Source organism: Histoplasma capsulatum (genome assembly GCF_000150115.1).
Source record: "Histoplasma capsulatum G186AR genomic scaffold supercont2.9, whole genome shotgun sequence".
NCBI classification, from domain to species: domain Eukaryota; kingdom Fungi; phylum Ascomycota; class Eurotiomycetes; order Onygenales; family Ajellomycetaceae; genus Histoplasma; species Histoplasma capsulatum.
The window spans coordinates 996,740-1,020,212 of NW_025544809.1; the positions used below are offsets into that span (position 1 = coordinate 996,740).

Here is a 23,473-nt window from a genome sequence, read left to right on the forward strand (position 1 = left end):
CTCCGCCAACTCGCATGGTGTATCTGCTATAGCAAATTTTAATTATTTAGCCTACAGGAGCTTCGGCTGTGCTGGGCTCTTCTGAGGTGTCTTGGCACGTGTGTTAATGTATCGATCGATTGAATGGCTTCCCCTAGTCTGCGAGCAGCTCTCGCTCAGGCGATTCCAAAAGATGTAGAGCTCATTATCCGCCATCTGGCCACTGACCCGACGCTTTGTCCCGCACTTTTCTCTCCGCCACCTGGACAAAGTGAGGAGCCCACGACTTGTGAAAACCATTTCATTACTGTGTCGATTCAGCCAGAGGTGCCTAGAGATGATACCAGGGACAATAATCGAGTCGAACTATTTATCTTCGCAATCGAGATATTGGTTTTCACCACTGCAAACCTCACAACCGTTTTTGTTTCCAAGGCTGATTCGACTGGATATCTATACCGGTTGAAGCTTCCACCCACCGCGAAATCGTTGATGCGCAGTATTTCAACCTCGTTCCTATCGCATATTGTCTCGTCACATCAGAGGCCCGGCATTAGACTTGTTCTTTCTCTCTTTGCACGCGCACAAAACCAGTACCTCTTCCCGGGTAGCGTGGAGAATCCGCGCAAGCATATTTTGGATGATCGGGGACTGGTCAAATGGTGGTGCCGCGTGGTAGACCCCATCCTTAGACGCCACGAGCCTGAGGCAAAGGTGGATGCGAATGGCCACCCAGCAGAGGAGCAAAATCGCGATACTGAAGCGCAGACCACCTCAGCAACGGCGTACCTCATTGTCCCGGGCTGCGACAAGTTCGAGTCTAGGACCTTTTTCCCTCCATCCGCAAAATCGGATCCCCAGACCCGACCACGCTGGCTCAATTCGTATCCTCTGCACCAAATATGTGGATCGCAAAATGCGCCACCCCGTTGCCAAGTACCGCGTTTTCCAGATGATCCAAAAGCCCGGTTCCTCCTGGATCTCGATTATGAAGTCCCTGATGTTACAAATGAATCGAGCACCGGACGATGGCGCAGCATCAAGACTATAGATCAATTTTGGGAGATGATGGCGTATAGACAAGAGTGTTCTTCTGGCAGATTGGTTGGGTTCTTGTGGGTGGTCATAAATCCTCCAGGACTTTTGAACTCTGTTCCCATGATATCTTCAACTTCTCAGAATGCACATAACCAAACAAAGCGGGACATCGAATCAACGCCTAGCAAAGATGCCACCCTAGAATCTTCGGCCTCGGAGTCGAAGGTAAGTGGACAAGTTAGAAATTCAACCGCGGAAGATTACCATAACGAGTTGTTACCGCAAAATGACGTCATGACCAAAGACCCACCAACATGCCCAACTAGCGCTTCATTCGAAGGTGACACTGGTATAATAAAACTAGACGACAAAAGTTACCACGACCTCGTGGGCCTACTCATTGAACTTGATTTCGACAACGAGAAAACAGCTATCGAAAGCACAGGCTCTTGGATTTCCAAACTTTCCACTCTGATTGGTCGAAACAACCACGGAGAAGAGGTGATAGGTGAATCCCTACCTGTTGAAAACTTCACGCACCAACCTGCAGACGCTTCAAAACTGCTAAGAGGAGGATTGATCAGGAAACGGAAAAAGGATGCTGGAGATACTGGAACTCCAAGCGTGCATGGAAAGGAGCCGGATTCTTCTTCTGTTGTGGCTAATCTTGAAGGGCATGATGACCAGCAAAGGCAATCACCCAACAGTGGCCCACAGATAATGACTCCTACGATCAACGTTCTCAATGCATCTGTGATTAGGAAAAAGAAGAAGCAAGAAGAATCCTAAAATGATTTTACTTTTAAATATTCTTATTGCGTTATTATTTGTGACACATATTAATACTTTTCTATTTCCCTTCATGATTTCACGTGACAACGCTCCCCCTATCTACAAAAATTAATATACGGAAAAGAAGATAGGATAAACCTTTCGATTTGAGAGTCCACCAATCTGTTAATTCATTAGGAGGGAGGCGGTACAGATGTACGGTATTCGCTGCTCCAAGGTCAACCTAATCCACTCTAAGTATTCTTTATCCTCTCTTCTTTGCATTGCCAACCACCAGAACCACGTGCGGCTTTTTCCCCTATCACAACTTTTCCGACCAACACCACACATACAAAAATAGGACGAAAGGCACCCATCTAAACCTTGGCCTACGAGTTGTCACCTCAAGGGGCAATCCAAGGTAGCATCTGACACGCCAACTGATAATTGTGCTATCAATAATATATTCTAACTCATTGTTTCTCAATAGTATCGCCAGGACCTACATAGACACAACCACCAACCAAACCAATAAACAAACCAAGCATAAAAGTCAATTCCAACGCCGTTATCCCGTTTCCGATAACTTTTCTAATTCTAACAGATAGATCGTCATCAAGAGCGCCGCATATTGGCATGGTTGTCATGAATGCCAGTATGGAAATGTCTTGTCGCAGATTCTCCGGAAAAGTCGAACCTGGTATGCCTCCTTTCATTATCATCCTTGCCAAGAGACGTACGTCGGCCCTCTGTAGATCCATTCTCAGTAACAATGGTGAAGTCAACAGTTTTCTGAATCATTTTGTCAGTGCCATTAGCCTGCTCTATTGAATTCGCATCTCTCCCGCTGCCTCTACTTTGATTGCTGGTCATATCCTGCATTTTGTACTCCACAATTCTCTCTTCGCTCTCGGTGAACGTTGCATTCGGGATCGGGTTTGCGGTAGGAGGGCCGCGGCCTTTTCTACTACTACCAAATGTGCGCAAGTCTTTTGATCCTTCGTTACCAGTCGTCTTGTTCGAGCGGAGTGAAGTAATTAGGGAACCAAAGACGGTAGAAAACCAGGACTTCATCAGCGGGAAGATCATTGGCATATTCGTGGTAATTACCGCAATGAAAGTTTCGCGGACGGCCCATGACCCTGCCGACTGTGCACCATTGACTGGATCCTACGGTACTATATCAGAACATTGGATTTCCGAAATTATTTTAGACGGCGAAGTTATCGACTCACCACCACGATCATTACAACCCGCACGACGGCACAAGCCATGACGAGCAATCCTCCGCTAAATAGGACTGTCAATCCTACTTTTTTCATGGGTTTGATACTTGATTGCCACAGCATAGGAATCGGTATGCTCAGAAGGTACATATCCGTGGCGACATTGAACCCGAGATAGACCCAAATTATCTGGTTGGAGACTGCTGGCTGGCAAACATCTAAAGAGCGCAAACCGAGAAGTTAGCCGCGTGGGTGTTTCTCTACTGCCTGAAGAAAATCCATACTTCCGGGATCTGGATATATCTGCCAGTATTTGTTGAAAGGACGGCATGCGAGGAAAAGGTTCAGAACCACGGCGACCCAGCTGACGACGATGAAACCAAAACCAATGTATAATTGGATCCGATATTTTCGCTTTAAGCCAAACTATATTTGCCAGTCAGTAACAAGAGCTGGAAAATGTGCCGATGAGGGGTTTGTACAGTCAGTCTCATGTATAGCACCAGTAGCGACGCTTTCAGCGACCATAACAATATCCCATAGGTCGTCCAGCCGCAGATCTGGATTTTTGAGCCTATAATCCTACACACACAAAGTATGAGTCCCATTCGCGTCATCCGCTGGTGATTTACTTAGTCCCCTTACCTTAGTCGGTACTCTGGATTGTCAGGCGATAGAGCTGCCCGCTGTTCGTCGGTCATGCCATTGTTGGCCAAACCTTTGGCTACATTTCCGACAGAGTATGCGAGAGCTGTTTCAATGGTGTAGAATGTCTGTTTTCAGATATTAGCTATTTATTGGAGACAAGGAAGAACGAATATTCAAATCACGAGATATGGAAGAGCGAAAACACACCACCCCAACCACCACTAGGTAATCGTCCGGTTGAAGGCCTCTGAATCCGACGCCGTCAATCCGAGCGTACATCCTGATACTGGTCACCAGAATCGCAACCGCGAGGAGGGTCCATGCTTCGGTGGAAAAACTACGGAAAGCCGCTTGTGCCGCAGCGGCGGCAGCAGCAGCAGCAGCGGGATCGGATGGAGGAGGTAGAGACATAGCGTTTTGAAGCTGCTGAAAGAAGAGGGTTTTTCACTTGCATGCGAGCATGAGGGTAGAGCATTGACAAGCGTCTAGCAACTTGAGGGAGTGCTCCTGTTATATTTCCCGTAAAGATTGATGTGCACTGCTTGTTGCCCCTGTTCGCAAGGGAACCAACCGCCCATCAGAAAACATGCCAAAAAAGATCCTCAAATTTCACCCACCAGAAGGTGGAACATTTACGGCGATGATTGACATGAAACTCAGCAAGCGTCGGTTTTCGGTCTCTTCTGACAGGTCCACTCGAACAATAAACCAAGCATTTTGACTGGGTTGTTCGTCTGCCTCTGCCGAAACTATTTTTTGCTGACCTCTTCATGTTAGGGTACTCAAACCAAATGCGGCAGGTGAGGGAGGAAAAGGGGGAGGAGTTCGGCCCCGGATATTGGACCGAGGATGAGATTATATCCGCCATGGAACCGGCAGTATCGGACACTGTACGGTACATACAAGCCCAACGGATATATGCTGCAAAGGAAGCACTAAAAAAGAAACCAAAATACCCTAGATTAAATCAGGAATGTTCCGTCGCTCATCAACCAACAAGAAGGAGTTGACTCTTGCGTAAGTTACCATGATACACTGATGATACGACAATATTTAGACTCAAGACTAAAATAGCCCATCAAAGCCATGTCCCGAGTGAACGTTATTTCGGTTGACCCACCACGGTCTCGCTGTGCCTGGACAGGGAGCGGAAGGGCGGGAAAACTCACCGTTCCCGTTGCATCGTCGTGAGTATCACTAATTGGACTAAGTGATCCCAGAATCCTTCGCTCTGCCGACGACAATTTCCGTCGCGATTTGCACCACCTAGGCTGGATGAGGTTTGACTTCACCAAGGATACAGGATTGAATGTCCCTGGAAGTAGAATATTGTGGAAAACAAGGCCTGAGGATGCCTTGGTAATAGTCAGAATGAATTACTTCCGCTTGGTCAAAATCCTAGACCTTGAGGACGAAGATTTTCGGCGCTTTTGACATCATCAATACCTACGATGGTTAAACGCAGAGAGAAGCTCGCCCACAATTTCGCAATCCCTGTTAGTCGTAGCCCATTGCCCCGCTTCCCCCGACAATGTTGCCATCCTTTGTGACTTGGACACTGAACTTCTTTGGGCACAAGTTTTCGAACATTAGCATTGGATTCCACCTGGCTAAGCGTTAGAACACTCCCCCATCCCCGCTGGCTAATAGGAGGTAGCCCGCCTCTTTGGATACAACAAGGTTGATGAGTAGCTGCATACCGGGGGCTCAGGTCGGAACCAGAGAAGAGACTTCCTCTTGGCTCATTCCGGATCCCACTGTGGTGTCACACAAACAACATACATTACCTGTCACGTCGTCCGAATTTCCAATTCCTCACATTCTTCATTCCCGGCAGGGTTTCTGCTCGCAAATCCTGGGATACAATAACTTTTCACAGAACGCAGATATCACAAATTGTATCAGAACGGCTCTGTCGCGGTCCAACACCGGCACAAAAATGGAAAGGCTGGATTGCGCTGTTATAGGTGCCGGTAAGAATCTTTTTTCTGATCCCAGCCGCAACACAAACCCCCATTTTTTTCATTTGAGGATAGAAAAGAAATATATGGTCAAAGACCACACTGAACCATGTTTTATGCAGGGTGGTATGGCTTGGGAGCTGCAAAACAGTATAATTGCACACGACCAGATGATTCTCTAGCTATCTTCGAGTCCGAATCCTCACTGGGGGGCACATGGGGTGACCAGCGCCTATATCCGCTACTAAAGAGCAACAATCTATTTGGGACGTACGAATATCCAGATTTTCCTATGGATGCCGCGACGTTTGGTATTAAGCCCGGTCAACATATCCCCGGCCCAGTCATCAATGCGTATCTCAAGGCATACGCAGATAAATTTAATATTACCAACCTAATTCGTCTACAGACGAAAGTCATTGTGGCAGAACACCAGGATACACTTGCGGGAGGCTGGATATTGACGATTACAAACTCGAATCAGGAGGAGTCAAAGGTCTTCACTCGCCGACTCATTGTCGCGACAGGGTTGACTTCTGAGGCATTCTTGCCCCATTTTCAAGGCCAAGAGACGTTCGGCGGGCCCATATTTCATAATAAACATTTCATGCTCAACAGAGGAACATTGACAACCGCGAAGTCTGTTACAATTTTTGGGGCCACCAAGTCAGCTTGGGACGCTGCCTATGCTTACGCAATGGCCGGAGTAAAAGTCAATTGGGTAATCCGGTGTATGTGCTAGCTATCCGCCGCAATATACTGATATGTTATCGGAGACTGACATGAGAATATTAGCAACGGGACGAGGCCCATGTTGGATGTCGCCGCCATTTGTAACACCACTGAAGAAATGGATAGAAAAGCTCGCAAGTACGCCTGGCAACAGCGCACATCAACCCAGGCCGTTTCTACAGCATTGTGCTAATCCCTTTGCATAGACATCCGCTTCCTGACCTGGTTTAGTCCCTGCGTTTTTAGTGAAGCTGGTGGCTACAGCGCCATCCGCAATTTCCTCCACGGCACTGCTATCGGCCGAGCTATTGTCAACACTTTTTGGAGCATCCTTGGCGGAGATGTCATAACACTCGGTGGATTCGACAAACACCCGGAAACAGCCAAACTAAAGCCATGGACTCATCCAATGTTCACAGGAACTAGTTTCAGCATCTTCAACTATGACACTGACATTTTCGACTTGATCAAAAAGGGTGACAAAATCTCGATCCACATTGGTGAAGTAAGCCACCTCAGCCCTGGTAAGGTGCACCTGGCCGATGATACAGAGTTGGACTCAGACGCCTTCCTCGCCGTTACCGGCTGGAAACATGTGCCACCCATGAAGTTCCTTCCTGAGGGAATCGATAAGGAGCTGGGACTCCCGCATGCCCGCTCAAAGGATGCCCCAGCAGAAGACCTCGCCAACCAACAAGATCTTATTGAACGTGCCGACAGAGAGATCTTCGAGCGCTACCCGCGGCTTAAGGACCAACCAGCCTGGAACAAGGATTACGTCCCACTGACATCTCAAACGGGCATCAACACAACGGATGATATAACGCCCTGGACACCACTGACGCCCTATATGCTACATCGCTTCATCGTACCCCCATCCGAGCGTTTCCTCAAGGCTCGCGACGTGGCATTTGTTGGCATGGTCAGCAACTTCAGCAACATCCTCACTGCCCATTTGCAGGGTCTTTGGGTCAGCGCCTACTTCTCTGGGCTCCTGGCGAATGATCCCGCAGCGGCGATCGCTGACGAAAAAGCTATGCAGGCACTGTGTTATGAGGCTGTGTTGCACAACCGATTTGGCAAATGGCGGTACCCTACAGACTGGGGCAGCAGAGCTCCTAGCTTTATCTTTGATGCCGTTCCGTACCTCGACATGCTGCTACGCGATATGGGGCTGGAACCCCACCGGAAGAGAGGGTTCATGGCTGAGATTTGGGATCCATATGGCCCCGAGGATTATCGGAATGTGAATGAAGAATGGCAGAAAAAATATGAAAATGCTAAAAGTACTATTTAGAGTTGCATATTGATGTGCAGGGAATCCCTCAGTGTGGACGGGTTCAAGAATTGGCCGGAGCACCATGGAGATGAGGGGATCAAGGACGTAATTCAAGGCGTGGGCCGAAGTGGGGCAACGGGCCCGAGACTTCGTGTTTTCTCCCGTATCAAAATGCGACTCTGACTGCTGACGCTTAAGCGGCTGGTAGGAGCGACAGCTAACTTTGCATTTGTTGAAGATTAGCGCACTTTTAATTAGCACCTTTCTTTCTCCAATCCATAATTAACTTTCTACTAAGCCGAATTAATGCATAACAAAAATGGGCTCCTCCGTTACGTTGAACCACATGCAACTGCATATACTATAAAGTCGCTATCAAAAGTTTATAACAATCCGCAAGAAGATCTTGCGCCAAAGTGCTATGGTAAAAGAGCACGAGAACAAGAATGTCGCGGGCTGAATTTGATGTGGCACCTTTAGGGTTATCTTGATCTGCCGAAGGAGTTTGAGACCATCGCGAACTTCATGCTGGCGGGGTGCCACTAACTAACGCTGTTTGGTAAAACCTGCAGCCAGCGACAACGATGAGACTCATGAGAGGTTCAAATACGAAGTCGGCACACTCGCAGAAAAGGTCAGTTTCGCCCATCGCTGGGCCGTCAGTCTAAGTTGAGATGCATGGCAATGGCCAAGAGAATTGGCATACAGCCTCTTTCGAGTCTAATGATAACAAGCGTTTAGCTGAAAAGGACCATAGAAGCTTGGAACAGCCCTCGAACTATCGAACTCAGCTACTGCATCTAATGCCTCCGAGGAGATGGAACACTCGCATCGGTCCCAGAGATTGATGTTGAGCGAGCCCGGAAGCCCCGAGAAAGGATCTGGCTTATATCCATGTTATGAAAGCGCTTGTTCCACCCCGCGTATGGTTTGATGAGAGATGGGAAAACGAGGATATGCGCCGGCGGGACGCCACTTGATCCTGCTCTGTGGGGAAAATCCGATCAAACGTCGTCCTCGTTGCCCAAACACCCTAACGCTTGCTCACGATACCAGCGAAGGAAAGCTAATAACCCTCCTGTGGCGTCCATGATCTTTTAACCCTTGTCCATATGACTGGCGGAAAACCTAGTAGCTAGCTCGGTATTAGTCCAAGAAGCTTTGCATAGCAACGGCCAAATATTGAAACTGTTGGACATCTGAGTGGTTGGCAGAGGCATGCTGCGTGTACATGCAATGCGCTAATGGAGCCAGCAGAAACGTTGCAAAAATTACTGGGACCGAATTGTCGGGTCCAATACAAGTTTTTCTCCAACGGGTTCTAATGGCTCACGGTGTTAAAATTGATCTGCCGGCTTGATCTTCATGTCCACAGTACTATGCAAGTACTGATTGACCTGGTTTCTTCAAAACCTTCACAAGAAAGCATGACTTTTCTTATTCCTACTTATCTCAACTAACCTACAAGTTACGCAAGCAGAGTTGAACTAGTTAACCATGATAGCCACCCAGTTGTGCTAATACCTTAGTAAGATACATGATGCGAACCGATAAAAAATGAAGGGAGGCAATGGGTTAATTGCTCTTGGATATTTCTTCCTTTCTTTTCTCCTAACTCCGAACCAGAAAATCCTAGATGTCGATCAAGCAGAATAAGAACCTACAAGAGGGAGGGAGATAGGAGCTGTAGCCTGTCATCGCGATTGGCCATCTCAGTTGACCACAACTCTTAAGAAGAATGTAGTTGCAGATAGGCCTCCCTGATTCCACAGGTAACTCTACCTACACAACCCATAAATCGGCTCATCTAACCTAGATGAGTTTGCCAGCCGTATATGTTCTGTAAGCAGCTTGACTACCAGGAAATCCTCGCAAGGATCCCGTTCAGCCAACTCCGAACACTGTATTTTCTAGTTCGTCCAGAAAAGGGGCCCAAGACCAAAACTCGAACGATAGGGAAAACGTGCTCTAGTGACAATGTTGTGATTTGCAGCAATCTCCGGAGGACAATATAACATTCTTGATTTTTGTGGTCAAGGGAAGCGACAGTCCGTCAATTGACGGTAGAAAGAAGCAGGGGAAAGTACATATGGCTAAAAGGAAACGATCAGCGTCGACTCAGGGAAAAAGAGGCGAAGCAGCAAAATGACGGTAGAAAAAAGACACAAGTATGAACACTATGCACAGAACCTGTACCATAGCGAAAAGGAGGAATAGGATCTTGGACTGTTATTTTTTGAAAATCGGTGGCCGCGAGAATATGCCTAGATATCTGGTGCGGACGACGAAGTTGACAAGTGTATATATCGATTGCGTCTTATTTGATATATTGACAGCCAGTCCGGACCCTATTGCAATCCAAATTGCCATTCCTCAGTTTCACGGCACGGAATGGAATGTTGTGTGCCTATACACAAACAAGGAAATGACGAATTGTTAATTTAGTGATTTCATTTCAAGGACAACCGTTCAAGGGGGCAAGAGGTGTTGCATAACGTGCCCCCATGTAGCAGAATTCCATGATAAAGCAAGTTGCACATTCATCACCAATAAATCTGTAGGCATAGGGGATGAGTCTGATATTTACCAGACCACCCTTTTTTCTTTGGAGCACGGGGTGGTCGAAAGAGAACGCCAATTCCAAAAGTTCAAACACTGAAGTGATAACATCTACCGCAATCTATAAAGAGATGTCGGTATCCTAGACCAGGGTCTGGATATATCAGGCATCTCTGACCTCGCCGGATATTAATCTGAGAGGGATAGAGCACAGCTCTCTCAAGCAACCTAAGCCCACTAGGCATGATCTTGAACAGGAAATAAAATTAACGAACGTACCTACGACCACCCGCCCATATTTATATGCTTAGCAATTGCTGAAAACGCATCGAAACGTATCGTGTCTGCTGCCTCGATGGCAATATCGGAGCCACTACCAAGGGCAACGCCCACATCGGCTATCTTCAAGACGGGTAAATCATTGACCTCATCTCTTGTCATAGCTGCAGTATTCTCGTGTGTTTGGAATCCCTTAACAATTCGAAGATTCTGTTTCCCTGTTGTGCGGGGGGAAAAGGTTTCTTCATATTTCCAGAGTTGTTCCCATTGATTATCATTGGGGGTTATCGGTTTAGGAACACTTCTAACGATTGACTGAAAATTTTCCCAACTTCCCTGGAGAAAATATGAAGTCACAATCAAGCTCGGTGATCCCATGAATAAGGAATGGCATGGCTTTGATAATTTCACGATCGGTGGTGATTGCTTGCCTGATTAGCTTGAAGTCTCTAGTGTCTGTATAACGTTATGTATATCTTATGACGCTGAAAAATTCTGAACATTTGTTAAACAGTGAAGATTTTGCGGAAATAAACCAACAAGCACTTACAACTGGTTATATCAGGCCAACAAGGCCCCACAAAGTCAAGTTCTCCTTAACTCTATCCTTGACCTCTATCACCACAGCCTTTTCCAGCATTTGGTTCAATCATCACGCGTTGTCCCACGAGTGACCATTGTTCTTGATTGATTCGATTTGTGATGGATCCGCACTCGAAACAGTGTCATCTTTTTGAACTACACTGCTTCATTGGGGAATCAGGGCATCTGGCGTGCCTTTAAAATATAGTCTAGGAGAAGTTAGCTCGTGACTGTAAATCAAAACAATAAAAACAACTAACTGCGCATACATGGTCTTCAACATCTGTGTGTAAGGAGTGCGTAATGCGGATCATGAACTTGTCCTGGCTGCTGAAGGTGATCTCAAAGGGCTGTTTTTATATTCCGGAACTTATGGCCGGGATTTTCGAATCACCATCCATTTCGATCTTGCTACGCGGGCAGCAAAGCGTTGAAGTATCAAACTCTGCCGCATTGCACAAACCCCCTAGTTCCATGTGGCCGATGTATTGAGCTTCCCAATGAGCCGTCGATGTGTTCTCCTCTCATGAGAGATATCTGCGAAGCTTCGTCGGTGTATTCCTCTCAACCAGTGAAGCAACCGGCCACAAACATCTCGTTCTAGAAAATCCAATATATTAGCGAATATCGGGGGGATAAAGTTAATACAGCTCGATGATGTTAACTTTGTCAAAGTGGCAGTTTTGTCCGCGCAAATGAAAGAAACAGTACTGAGAGTTTGACTGCCGTGAGAGATTTGCGGAGAATTTTATTTCCATGATATCTGCTCTGATGGCGAGGCTCATGACAACAACCACAACTGTGAGCTCTTTCGGTATGAGAGCAATTCCAATTGCGTGGCAGCTGGCAATCAGAAGGGGAACATTGGCAATCTTATGAAGGCAACCAACCCAGCTCAGTAGGTAAAAGGGAAAAAAGTGCAAGGGGGCCCACTTCCGCAACTCCAGCCTAACAATTGAAGAGATGTGATGCAAAATAAAGTACATGGAAGTACATGTACGTATCTTTTTGAATGGAAAACTGCTGCATTTTTATATCCTTTCTACAGGAGTTAAAATCTTTTGAAGACAGAAACACCCGCTCTTAACACCCTGCAGCTTGTTCCTCAGCTTCACAATCGGAGATGGCCCGTAGCACAAAGGCAACCAATATCACAGAAATTATTTTTCATATCTCCCAATTCGTTTAAATCCCAGGGGCAAAATTCATGCATAACCATGTATGCATCGGATGAAGATCCTTTCTCCAAATAATCTATATTGACGCAAATAGACTCTCTGTATCATCAAGATCTTCTCCCAAGTCAGAGCCGTCAAGGAGGATTCCAGTAGACTTTGTCTGTGTTTCGAGATGCGTGCGACAGCTGATTTTCCTTTTTTTCCTACTAAGACTGTCATCTTGTTGTGAGCACTGCGCGCAATAGGAGTGACTGCAACGTTAGGCGCAGATGTTTCGTCGGAAGTGTTTGCGACCTGAACGCGGAAATAACGAGGCCATGCGAGTGATAGGCCGACGCAAGAGGGTTAAATTCCAATATAGTGGTATGATTGTGATGGAGGTGGAAGGTTGGTTCAATGTGCTACGAAGTATCTAACGGGCGCAGCGCTTAAATAGGTATGGTCACGTGGCATTCTAGCGAGCAATAGGGATGCCAACAGATTGTTTATTTCTTTATGCTTCTGCTAGCTAAATCTGAAATATCCTCATCCTCAAAGGTCCTTTTGCGTTTACAATACTCAGTCCGGAGAGGGATGTCGCTATTCAACCTTACGTGCGGTACGTCCGGCTCCGTACGCATTGCCATTATTGTAAAATTACAGGCGATCCTTGGGTGCTCCTCGCTTCACAATGAGATTGCCCAACTACATGGCTTTCAGGAGGTAGAAGTCGTAGGAACCAAGGCCATGTTACTCCATATATTGGTGGGACTTTCATTGAAAAAGAATATTTACTAGTATCCTCGAGTTACTACTTCTTCCATGCTTAATTTTCCTTTTCCTTCGCAAACCGTACGTGCTCGATCCAGGATCCGTGCTTGATTCAAGAGTCTTTGCTTGCTTTCATCATGGGCTTCGATCGCGTTGAGGACGGCCTATACTCTCTTCAATCGCTATCACCCCTGTCCTGGACGGAGCGAAGCTGGGATGTCCACGTTTTCTGTCCGCGTTTTGTGTCCGATGGCAAGTAGATCAATTCGTTTATGCCGGGAGCAAAATAAAAGGCGTTCACCGCTCCAACCGCCTAGAGTCACCGCTGTTCTGCGTAAAGGAGAGAATGATTCTCCAGGCAACCAGGATCAGCTCCCCAACAGCGGACAGCAATTTCCAGCAAAGTTGTCGAGACCCCAAAGCTGTTTCTCCACCGGCTGCGGAGTTGTTCGCTTTCCGGCAGAACCGAGGACCATCAGCGTTTACTAATCAGCCTTCAGCATGCGAAATGTAACATGCAACCCACTCCGGTCGTCACCGTCGCCAAAAAAGAAAAGAAAAGAAAAGAAAAACAGGTCTCGTTCCTCATTCATTTTCCTTCCCCTTTGCTGGGGTATCAACTATCGTCCTTGACTCCGAGCCCTCTCTTGACACCACACTGCTCTGCCCCGCTCCGTCTAAGTATGAGCCCGTCGTTGACTGCGTCCCAGCCCACCTCTCCGCACAATACGTCCAACTTCCTTCCGCCGTCCCCTACCGTAATACAAATAGCCCGTTCGAGTCAAAGGCTTCCGTAGTCAGCAGCCTCATGCGGGCAGAACGAGCGGCGGCGGATTTCTCTAATTCCAATTCTCCTGTTGGTCTTAGGAATGGGCTGCCGTTGCAGCAGGGACAATATCCGCCCTGGCTGATTGCGGCCAGTTGGGCCGCTGTCATCTGGTACCTGATTGTGACCTTTGTGATCCTAGTGGGATGGACTCGACTGTGAGATCTTCTTGTTGTTGAATTTGATGCTAGATGTGGAAAAAAAATTACATATTAACGCTCAGGTCTTTTCCTTCCCTTGTATCTAGACAAATAAATTACTCCTCCGCCCCGAAGAAATCATTCTCCGCCTCACTTCGACCTTTCCAAGTTCGCCATGTCACCATCATTCGGCCCGTCAAAGATCTCGAGCCCCATCTCTACGAGTGCCTGGCTGCTAGCTTCCGTCAGAACTATCCTAAGGATAAGCTTACGATATATCTCTGCATTGCAACAAAAACCGACCCGGCGTTTGCCGTGTTGAAGAAACTATTGGAGGATTTCCCGGACGCAGACGCTCGGATTTTTGTGGAGGAGGAAAGCGGGGAGAGTGACAACCTTGGACCCAACCCGAAAATTAGGAACATGAGTCGTGCGTATAACGAAGCCAAGGGCGATATCGTGTGGATTGCAGATTGCAACGTGTGGATGGGGAAAGGCGTTTGTGGCAGAATGGTGGATAAACTGTGCGGAATAGTCGCGGACGATGGCACCGTCGACAAGCAGTACAGGTTCGTCCACCAGATGCCTATCGCGGTCGATTTGGGAAATGAAGAACCGCCAATGAGGAATGCGGACGAGAGACCGGACGAGCGACAGGACTTTCCATATCAAAACTACTACAACGGCATTAACCCCTTGAAAGCATCCACAGGGGCAAAAACTAGAGGGCAGTCGCCGTCTATCCTAGACATAGCAGGAGGCCGTCTAGAGGAACTCTTCCTCTCATCTTCCCACCCAAAATTCTACTCTGCAATCAACACCATCGTCATCGCCCCGTGTGCTGTTGGCAAATCAACTATGTTCCGCCGCTCACATCTGGACTACCTTACTTCACCTGCCGTCTCAAAACCCCAAGCGCAACCCCGACGGCCCGGAATTGACTACTTCTCAGATAACATCTGCGAAGACCATCTCATCGGGGACTGCCTCTTCAAAGGGAAACCCCCGGTCAAAGTAGGGGAGCGATGGGGTAGACACAAGCTGGTATACGGTGATGTTGCCATCCAACCAGTAGCTCGTATGAGCGTCAAATCCTACCTCCGCCGGCGCATCCGCTGGCTCCGTGTGCGCAAGTACACCGTGCTGCTTGCCACACTTGCAGAGCCGGGTACGGAATCATTCCTCTGCTCAACCTACCTTGCCTTCGGACTTAGCAACCTCCTTGCTCATTATTTCCCCCAATACACCACGTATCTAAACTCCTGGAGTGCGTTCTTTTCATTCTGGTCCTTCAGCATCGCCTTTTGGATCGTCATTGACTGGCTTCTCTATTTAACACTGCATTCTGCCGCTGCTCTCGAAGTAGACGAACATACGCCTTCCTTCGCGCTTCCTCATCCGAGCTTCTCCCGTGGCAAGGGTTTTGGCCCCCGACGCCCGTTCCATGAGTGGTTCCTTGCGTGGGTGGGTAGGGAGGCATTGGCGTTGCCCATCTGGCTTTGTGCTTTCTATGGTGGGTCAACGGTTGTTTGGAGAGATCACACATTCCGCGTAGGGATGGATTTGATTGCGACGAAGATTCCGGGGGAAATATCACACAACGGAGACGAAACGGTGCGACTTCGGAGTTCTAGCCAGTCCAGGGATGGAGAAAGGACCGGCTATGGTGCTCTAAACGATCATGGGAAGGGGAGGATGGATGTACGCCAGCGAAGTCCTAAAACTCGCGGGGTGGAACTTAGGAATTGATTACAGGAACTTTTCCCTCCCCATATTACCCACCCAAGTCCACTCCTCGCTTCTATAATTCCTAATATTGTTTTCCTTTTTTGTTATTTCCTTATTTGTTGTGATAAAAAAATACCACGATACAACGTTTGGATACCTTTCGCATTATTCCCCATTTTCATCTTGTCTCTCATCGTCTTTTACTTGGGTCATTCCCCATACCCCATTTGTTTATACTTGCAAATTGATACCTCGAATGTTATCCCCAGGAGCGATTAAGTGATATGCATATGTAATGACATTACCAGAGCCCCTTTCCTCCAACGTCGGTGCACATATCCTTCTGCACTCTGGCCTTGTTTCTTCCAAAGTTACTTCGCTTTGGGCAAAACCAGAAAACTTGCAAAAATTGAGCCTCTATATTCGAGCGGGGAATTAGGCCTTCGCCTCACCATGATTTGCCTCATTCACTCAGTCTGACTAGTCATTAAGAAAGAACAAAACAACTTGTGCCCTAACAATCAATTTCCCCCTTCCAACCCATCCATTCTCCCCGCATCTCCATCACCATCTTCGCTCCCCCGGATCCCCGCCCCTCTCTCCAATCCCTCCCCTTCCTCACATTCCAACAGCCACTCAGCAACCTGCATGCCCTTCGAAACCGGCCTCCTTCCCTCTCCCTCTCCCTCCACACCATTCGTAGTTGCTTCTGTCTCTCCATCTTCCCCTTTTTCATCATCTGCAGGCAACGCGGTCCACCCTGACCTCTCAGCGAGGAAGACGGCATCATGGCCCGCGTCGTTCTTGATGGCAATGCCTGCGCCAGCATGGACGAGCGCCTTAACGCACTCTAAGTGCGTGTTTAGCGCCGCCCAATGCAACGGAGTGTTACCAGAGTTGTTCCGATGGTTTATGATCGGGCTTATCGGTATTGCCGTTGTTGTTGAGTCTTGGGATGTTTGGGCAGTAGCTGTTGTCTGTGATTGGCTTTGTGTTGGCGTCGTCGAGAGGAGGCTAAGGAGGTAATTGAGCGTTTCTGGGATTCAGTGATTTTGTCAATCATAGTCCTTAGGGACTGAGATATAGAATAAAGTAGGAGAGTATATTTTTTTCCACATATACGATCACATACCAATATTCCCGTTCGCAGCGGGCCAATGCAACAAGCACGCCCCTGTCCCCCCCTGACTCTCATCTTCCATGTCGATAGCGGACTGTATGATATCAGAAGCGGAACAGCTGTATTTCTGGCTGAGGCTCGTGATATCTGTCCGCAGCGCATCTACGTCTCCCAGACGTGCGGAGTAGATGAGGTCATCAATTTCCTCAAACGTGAGCGGCAGGGGCGACGTGACGCCTGTCGTTTGGCCAGTTCTTGTTTCCATGGCTTAAATGATTTTCGAAAATTTTGTTTGAAAAAATGTCCCCCTGTAGGATATCTAAGGATTCCACGGAAGAGACAAAATAAAGCTAGAGTATACTTCGCTCTCGTGTATAGTTGACCTAGGAAATGTTAGATACTAGTACGAAGAATTGTTCTTGTGCCATATCCTGTCTGTAGTTCATCTCAGAAGGGACGCGAAGGTGAAGTGAGGGGTATCCGGAAAAGTCATCCAGTTGGCTGAAAACACTTGCAAGTAACTATAACGATAATGATTCATTGTTCCGATTTCGTTTCAGAACCGGGAAGAAATTGGAGAGATCCATCTTCTCCTCGCATGATCAAATGACGGGAAACAAACTTCCTGAACGTCACACATGCTTGAACGATTGGAACAGGAGTATAGAGCAAACTTCAAGACATCACCCTCGCAGCTTTAGCACACGCATTGAATAAAAGATTCACAGCACAAGTGCGATCCGTCATAGATAAGGAACGAACATATTACATGATGGGCCAAAAGAAATAGAATAAAGTATTTTTCGTTCCACGACCCTAAGCTTTCCAGGGCTAGCGATAATCATATAAGGATATAAAAAATATATATATGGTAACCAGAAGGTTACAAAAGTATAACTACAATAGTAGCGGAAAGAGACAGCATCCAAATCAAATGAAAGGAAAATACTCACCGGGCTAAGGGCTAATATATATATATATATCTCCTCTCATACGAGAATCCCAATTTCCTGTCGTTTGATGCTGTTGCGGATATCTTGAAATTAGGGACAAAAATTATCATACCGAGCCACGTGATATAAAATTGCTCCTGGCAGCGGAAGGCGGTTCAAATTCAATTCAGCACAATTCAACGAGCCACGAACACTAATAGAAGGACTGGGGGAAACTCGGCACTTGTGGAATGGATTTGAGGATATGAAAATTAGCACACACTTAGGAAATAGGTCGTCTACGAGATACAATACTGAGATAATGACTATCGGTACAGCAGGAGAAACCAATAAATACATGCCTGAGGAAAGCAGCGGAGGGAGTCAGAACCGGAGAGCATGTCCACAAAAAAAAAAAAAAAAAAAAAAAAGCCAAAGAAAAAAACCGATCCAAGCTTCGTCTTATAAACAAAGCCAAGGAAGAAAACATATATAACTCCATGGAATATGCGCAAGAATCCAAGTTTTGCATCCTGGGTGCAATTGAGACACAACTTAAACACCGATAGAATCGCTGGGTCAATTAAGTCGTGAGGGTAGATAAAGCTAGCGGCACGAGAGCCCAATCTCGTGAAAAGGGCAGCATAACAAAGACAAACGTAAACCACAAAATCAATCTCTTAACCAAGCTCTCCGTTTTTCCTCCTTCCTCTCTCTCCTCTTCTCCTTGAACGCCTTCAACTCCTTTTTGGTCAGTTTCTTCCCACTCCGCTCGGCTTTGAGACTCTTGCCATCATGGCTGTTGGCCGCCGCATCCACGTCGAAATATGCATTCATGTGTCTTCTACTTTTACTCTCGTCGTTGAAAGTCTCTGGAGTCAGAGAGCCCGGTTGCCATTTGCCCGTGAACCGGTTGAACGTGCCTGTGGCTGTGTAGATGTAGTTCGGATCGGAGGAGGAAGCGGCCGCTGCAGCGGTTACCCCTGTTTCTTGTTCGGTCACCTGAGCGTAAGGCGCAGTGGGGTCATAATCACCGTGGATTGCGGGATCATAGCCGCCAGTAACTCGTGCCTTACTAGGCTGTTGCTGTTCTGAGAATCGTGGCGCGTCTGTCTTCTGCTCCTGTTGTTGTTGTTCGTGTGTGTCAGGTACCCGGGGGTTTTCCCACTGTGACAGACCAGTGAACCGGTTATAAAAGTAATAAGCTTGTGCATTGTCATCCCAAACAGGATCCCACCCATCATCTTCAATTTGGCCAGGGGGTGCTTCGTTAGGGAGGGGAGGTGGGAGGTCTTCGTGCGGTAGGGGTGGAGCTAAGCTGTCAGGCTCTTCCTCTCCTGCTTCTGCCTCATCCTCACCCTCCTCCAGCTCCTCGCCTGATTCCTTATCATCCTCGTTGTCCCTATCACCTGGAACATCTTTCGGTTCTGTATTTTTACTCTCCTGCCTCGACTCATCTCTCGGAGTCTTGGGAGATTCTGTTTCCGGTTGTGGCGCATTTTCCACGCAGTCAAGCAGCTGGCTTTCCCCAGCGCCGATGGAAGCAGCGTCAGAAGCCATTGTGTATGAGCACGACCCTACCCCGAATTGAACAAAGGAAATGGCTCATGAAGTTTGGCGGCTGTGTCACCGCGGCATGGCCTTGAACGAATACAATCTCAGTTGAAGGTCTCCGGTATGCATTCATTTCATTGCTTGTTTTTCTCAGTTTGTCTGTTCAAGCTTGAGTTCTGCAGGGTCACATGACTAGTTACTTCGGGTTTAGGCTTGGCGCTGTCAAACCAAGACATATCCCATCCATGACTCCATAGATTAATGTAGCAACTTCATCTATCTTTTGTATCCTAGATAACTATGATATGTTCTTATGTTTGTATTTCCCAGTTCTCAATTAATATGTCCTATTTGTCGGCACTACGCTGGGACACTCGTTCTCATCCAGCGTTGCGAAAATATCATCACGATAACCCACTTTTACACGTAACGTCTCCGTCCAACACCATAAGATCCAAGGCGAAAAACTCAATGAAAAAGTTGCAATTATGCTATTCAAGCATTAGTCGCGGATTGTACCACATATTGGATTTGGCGCCATCCAACCTTCAAGGCCTGTCCATATAAAGTATGAAGCATTGCATGGCCTGTCCACTCTTGCTGTATTTCAAGAACTGCCCTCCAATAGGTCGCTGCAAACTTATTTTTGGTTAGATTTTTTGAACCCCATATGGATTGAAGCTTCCATTGTTGTAGGTATAACCTGATAAATCTTGCACTCCGCAGTGCGCGAAAAGGGCATTCCGTATCTCTCCAACCCAGCAATGATTTGAGGTGCTTCCTTACAGATATATTGCTAAATTGGAGATGTGAGCAGAAGCATATTACAGTAAAGGATTAACCAGCTAGCGAATATACAACTGCGTCTTGCTCCCCTAACCAATCCGAACCTTTAACTGTGTCATACATATGCCATTTCCGGTCGTCCGATGTCATATTCCCGAGAGCAGCATTGATGCCCCCTTGAGCAGCTACTGTGTGTGACCTTGTTGGAAACTACTTCTTTCAAGACCAGGACACGGTCAAATATTAGCCAGTGTTACCCGTGCCTCACGTCAAATAAAATATGTTCGACGGCAAAGGAGAGGCTGCGTAAATGAATATTTCGATAAAAGGCTGGATAACAAGAGCATAGTGACGCACCAACTTCGATATGCATGGTGTCTCCAAACCGCTTTATGCAAGGCCGACGGCGGCCATGAGACCTGCTCCGCCTGCACCAACAACAAGGGCACTAGGAACATTGATTAATATAGATATCGCAGCCTGAGTACTTGTCCAGAAGCCAGCGAGAAGTTCATACTCATATCGATGATCGATAAGCTTGATATCAACCAGACCAGAACCCTTGGCTTGCGAAATGGTTTCCACAGCTGATACCCTCGGGGTTGAACAGAAGTGTCTCTTGCCCGACCACAGTGTAGCCAGACCTGCGATAGGCTTCCGTGTGCAGCCGTTTCCTTTTCTAACATGCGGAGAGAATATATGCGATTCTGTTTGGCACGATTGAAGGAGGGACCAGGGTGGGATAAATATTTTCCTCAACGATGCAGAGGGTCGCGAAAGCATTGTTACCGTTCGTTCCACCAACTAAAAGGCTTATATATCTGTGTAAAACGCTAGTCCTCACCATGTTAACGGGTCTCTAGTTTCAATTGGATTCCAACGCAACAGTTTGTTTGCTTTTCAAGGCTGTCTATTCCACGTCGGGCAATCGTCGGTCTACCTCTCTAAACCCAGAAAGCTATGTCTTGATCCGACGTTAAATTAACAGGTAGCTTGCACCAGCCTTTCGGTTTGGGATAAATAACCCACAGGGAGCTATGTGGCAACGAACAAGCCTCCGCCTTCACTTCCAAGGTTGGTTTCGAAATCTGCACATGAAATGTTCACCGCATAATGCTGCTCGAAATCTCGATGGAAAGAAACCCGGAAAGGCAAAGGAGAGAGATATAAAGCGAATGAAATGATCTACTGTGCGACAGTTGAAAATTAAAAGCCAACGGTCGCCTCTTTCAGCAAGAGCATGAAGAAGCGTTGCATCTCCAATCAAGGGTTGGTTTGCCGCGGGCGTAGACCAAGCCCAAAACCGTTTCTTCATGGGGTCGGCGATTTCGGCACATTAGATTATTCCCTATCGGGTTTCTTGTGTGATCCTCGTCAACTGCTGGATTGCTTCTTGGTTCCGTATGGGCCCAGAAACACTCTACTTTGAACTTTGGTGGTCAGCCTTTGAGTCGGTGGTTGTAAGGATCAGGCCGAACCCGCGGCTATTCTGCAAAGATGCTTGCCGAACCGTTGCCGGAAGTAGCCGGCTGTTTCATGACAACCTTGAGACTTGAAGAACAAGAATCACTGGGGAATCAGGGAGCAGGGGATGATTGGAAATTAAATATCTTTCCCATTCTGGTTCTTTTCTTTGTGCATGCGGTCTTGGAGTGTACTTCAGTTTCCTACTATTGCACCGCCAAGTCACCACCCACAGAAAAACTTTTGGCCCATCCCTACTAATCAGACTTGTCCATTGAGCTTCATTAACGTGAAAGTGGGAAATACAAGCATGAAAAAAAGCAGGGATAAGACAAGTTGAGAGGAAACGACGTGCGAAAAGCGAAAATCGCTTGCATTTAAGATATGTCCTGTTCCAGCCCTTGAACCTGCTCATTTTCCTGAAGCACTGCAGATTCTTGAAGACAGCGATGATCATGATGTGCGTTTGTTCGTTTCGCTCCTGGTCTCACAGGAGGATGTAGCTGTCTGGCGAACAGACACCTGCACATATCCTTCTCATGCAACAAAAAAGGGTAGAAACAGCGTCTGACTGGCAGCTATGTTAATTTGGTTTTGTCACCCTTTCAATCCCGAAGACGAAGCGTTTGGGCGGCCCTCCTGCATCCAGAGTTCAGGCGACCATGAACCAAGTACCTTGTGGTGTTGCGCAGGCTTAAGTTTCTGATTCCGATTTATCATCGGCTAGTGGAATTATGGTGCCTTTACTTCATCCGACCGCCAGAGTGAGACATGGATCATCAGTTGTTTACTAATATTTTTGCGGTGAATCGAGAGCCCATCCGCCTCAATTATTATCCATTGTCTGATTTCCAGGAAGCATACAGACTGTGCTCCATAAGCAATACCTTCATGCCAGCCCTGCACCGTGCCGCTGCGAATTTCCTCGGACGAGGGTCCAAAATGGGGAAAGGAACCAATTGACAAGGGCCCACATTTAGTTAGGCTCCGAAGGCTCAATAACAATTCTGCAACCAGCACAATGTGTCTATCGAAAACATGCAGGGAGTTTTCTTAGAAATAAACCACGCACCAGAGTCAGAAGAAGGATATCACACGTCACAGGAAAACATCAGAATTGAGAAATGGGAACTCGCTGCCAAGTTTTGTATGAATTTTTGCAAAACAATGAGTTGTTCCTCAGTCCCCGATCCTGTTGTCACTCGTCGGAGGAATCTTGCTCGTTTGAGCCGCCTATTGGTGGGTTGCGAACGCTTTTTGTCCAGGTTCCAGTGAGAGCTTTGCCGATTCTGACCACGACATGATGTCGATCAATGAGGTCAGCACGCTGCCTGGAGCTTGGTTTTTGAAACTGTTCGGCGTGGAGAACTGAGAACAGCCTACCAAGTTCTCACCAAGTGGACTTGGAGTAATCCAATCATGTTTTCCTAAAAATTTTGCTAAGTGACGATGCGAAAAGACCAAGAATGGCAGACGGAGCTGAAAAATAAAGCAATATTTGATTTAGAGAGGCTTGTAAAGAAAAACTTCTCGTATGGCCCGTATCATCTTCGTACATGGAACCAGCTCATGTTTACCCGACCAAACTATTCGGCCACCAGCAGCCACGCTCCCATGCTCCCATCCTTGTTTCCAGGCACTACTGCATGGTGCAGTGCAGATCTTATCCTAATGCCAAACGTTATCTAAATCCTGGAGAAGATCTGACAAAGCGGGTTTTGTGGCGTCGCCAGGATTCTTATTTGGAGCAAGCTCCCCTTTCTCTTGGCTGAGACGAGGAGCTTGAATATCGACGGGTCATCTATTGGGTGCATGTACCCTTTCGCTTCGTGCCTGAGTATCATCATGAAAAATTCTAATCTGTAGAGGCCAGTATTTTCCGAGCTTTCCTTTGGCAAGCCACCAGAAGAATTTGCCAGAAATACGCAGTGTACTCCCCAT

At 47.2% G+C, this 23,473-nt stretch overlaps 10 protein-coding genes across 10 annotated transcripts; 4 read left to right on the plus strand and 6 right to left on the minus strand.

The window, feature by feature from the left end:
• Positions 1–3: 3 nt before the first annotated feature.
• On the plus strand, positions 4–1,869 carry HCBG_06562 (DUF1714 domain-containing protein; the record flags this gene model as incomplete). Its single annotated transcript, XM_045433611.1, has 1 exon — positions 4–1,869. One exon carries the CDS (start codon positions 124–126, stop codon positions 1,804–1,806), a length of 1,683 nt encoding a protein of 560 aa, XP_045285924.1.
• A 534-nt stretch (positions 1,870–2,403) lies between these two features.
• On the minus strand, positions 2,404–4,073 carry HCBG_06563 (uncharacterized protein; the record flags this gene model as incomplete). The annotated part of the gene is made up of 4 exons (XM_045433612.1): positions 2,404–2,951; positions 3,102–3,440; positions 3,518–3,596; positions 3,870–4,073. The coding sequence occupies 4 exons, from the start codon at positions 4,071–4,073 to the stop codon at positions 2,404–2,406; spliced, it is 1,170 nt and encodes a 389-aa protein (XP_045285925.1).
• Positions 4,074–4,248: 175 nt separating this feature from the next.
• On the plus strand, positions 4,249–5,096 carry HCBG_06564 (uncharacterized protein; the record flags this gene model as incomplete). Its single annotated transcript, XM_045433613.1, has 4 exons — positions 4,249–4,327; positions 4,440–4,552; positions 4,624–4,679; positions 4,874–5,096. The coding sequence occupies 4 exons, from the start codon at positions 4,249–4,251 to the stop codon at positions 5,094–5,096; spliced, it is 471 nt and encodes a 156-aa protein (XP_045285926.1).
• A 636-nt stretch (positions 5,097–5,732) lies between these two features.
• On the plus strand, positions 5,733–7,817 carry HCBG_06565 (uncharacterized protein; the record flags this gene model as incomplete). Its single annotated transcript, XM_045433614.1, has 3 exons — positions 5,733–6,354; positions 6,562–7,601; positions 7,653–7,817. The coding sequence occupies 3 exons, from the start codon at positions 5,733–5,735 to the stop codon at positions 7,815–7,817; spliced, it is 1,827 nt and encodes a 608-aa protein (XP_045285927.1).
• A 2,272-nt stretch (positions 7,818–10,089) lies between these two features.
• Positions 10,090–10,850, minus strand: HCBG_06566 (uncharacterized protein; the record flags this gene model as incomplete). Its single annotated transcript, XM_045433615.1, has 2 exons — positions 10,090–10,189; positions 10,477–10,850. The coding sequence occupies 2 exons, from the start codon at positions 10,848–10,850 to the stop codon at positions 10,090–10,092; spliced, it is 474 nt and encodes a 157-aa protein (XP_045285928.1).
• A 2,940-nt stretch (positions 10,851–13,790) lies between these two features.
• HCBG_06567 (ceramide glucosyltransferase) lies at positions 13,791–15,946 on the plus strand (the record flags this gene model as incomplete). The annotated part of the gene is made up of 2 exons (XM_045433616.1): positions 13,791–13,966; positions 14,056–15,946. The coding sequence occupies 2 exons, from the start codon at positions 13,791–13,793 to the stop codon at positions 15,695–15,697; spliced, it is 1,818 nt and encodes a 605-aa protein (XP_045285929.1).
• Positions 15,947–16,197: 251 nt separating this feature from the next.
• HCBG_06568 (uncharacterized protein) lies at positions 16,198–17,061 on the minus strand (the record flags this gene model as incomplete). Its single annotated transcript, XM_045433617.1, has 2 exons — positions 16,198–16,712; positions 16,809–17,061. The coding sequence occupies 2 exons, from the start codon at positions 17,059–17,061 to the stop codon at positions 16,198–16,200; spliced, it is 768 nt and encodes a 255-aa protein (XP_045285930.1).
• A 1,339-nt stretch (positions 17,062–18,400) lies between these two features.
• On the minus strand, positions 18,401–19,288 carry HCBG_06569 (WW domain-containing protein; the record flags this gene model as incomplete). Its single annotated transcript, XM_045433618.1, has 1 exon — positions 18,401–19,288. The coding sequence occupies one exon, from the start codon at positions 19,286–19,288 to the stop codon at positions 18,401–18,403; it is 888 nt and encodes a 295-aa protein (XP_045285931.1).
• Positions 19,289–20,458: 1,170 nt separating this feature from the next.
• Positions 20,459–20,851, minus strand: HCBG_06570 (uncharacterized protein; the record flags this gene model as incomplete). The annotated part of the gene is made up of 1 exon (XM_045433619.1): positions 20,459–20,851. The coding sequence occupies one exon, from the start codon at positions 20,849–20,851 to the stop codon at positions 20,459–20,461; it is 393 nt and encodes a 130-aa protein (XP_045285932.1).
• Positions 20,852–22,264: 1,413 nt separating this feature from the next.
• On the minus strand, positions 22,265–23,473 carry HCBG_06571 (uncharacterized protein; the record flags this gene model as incomplete). Its single annotated transcript, XM_045433620.1, has 4 exons — positions 22,265–22,559; positions 22,735–22,883; positions 22,916–23,011; positions 23,351–23,473. 4 exons carry the CDS (start codon positions 23,471–23,473, stop codon positions 22,265–22,267), a joined length of 663 nt encoding a protein of 220 aa, XP_045285933.1.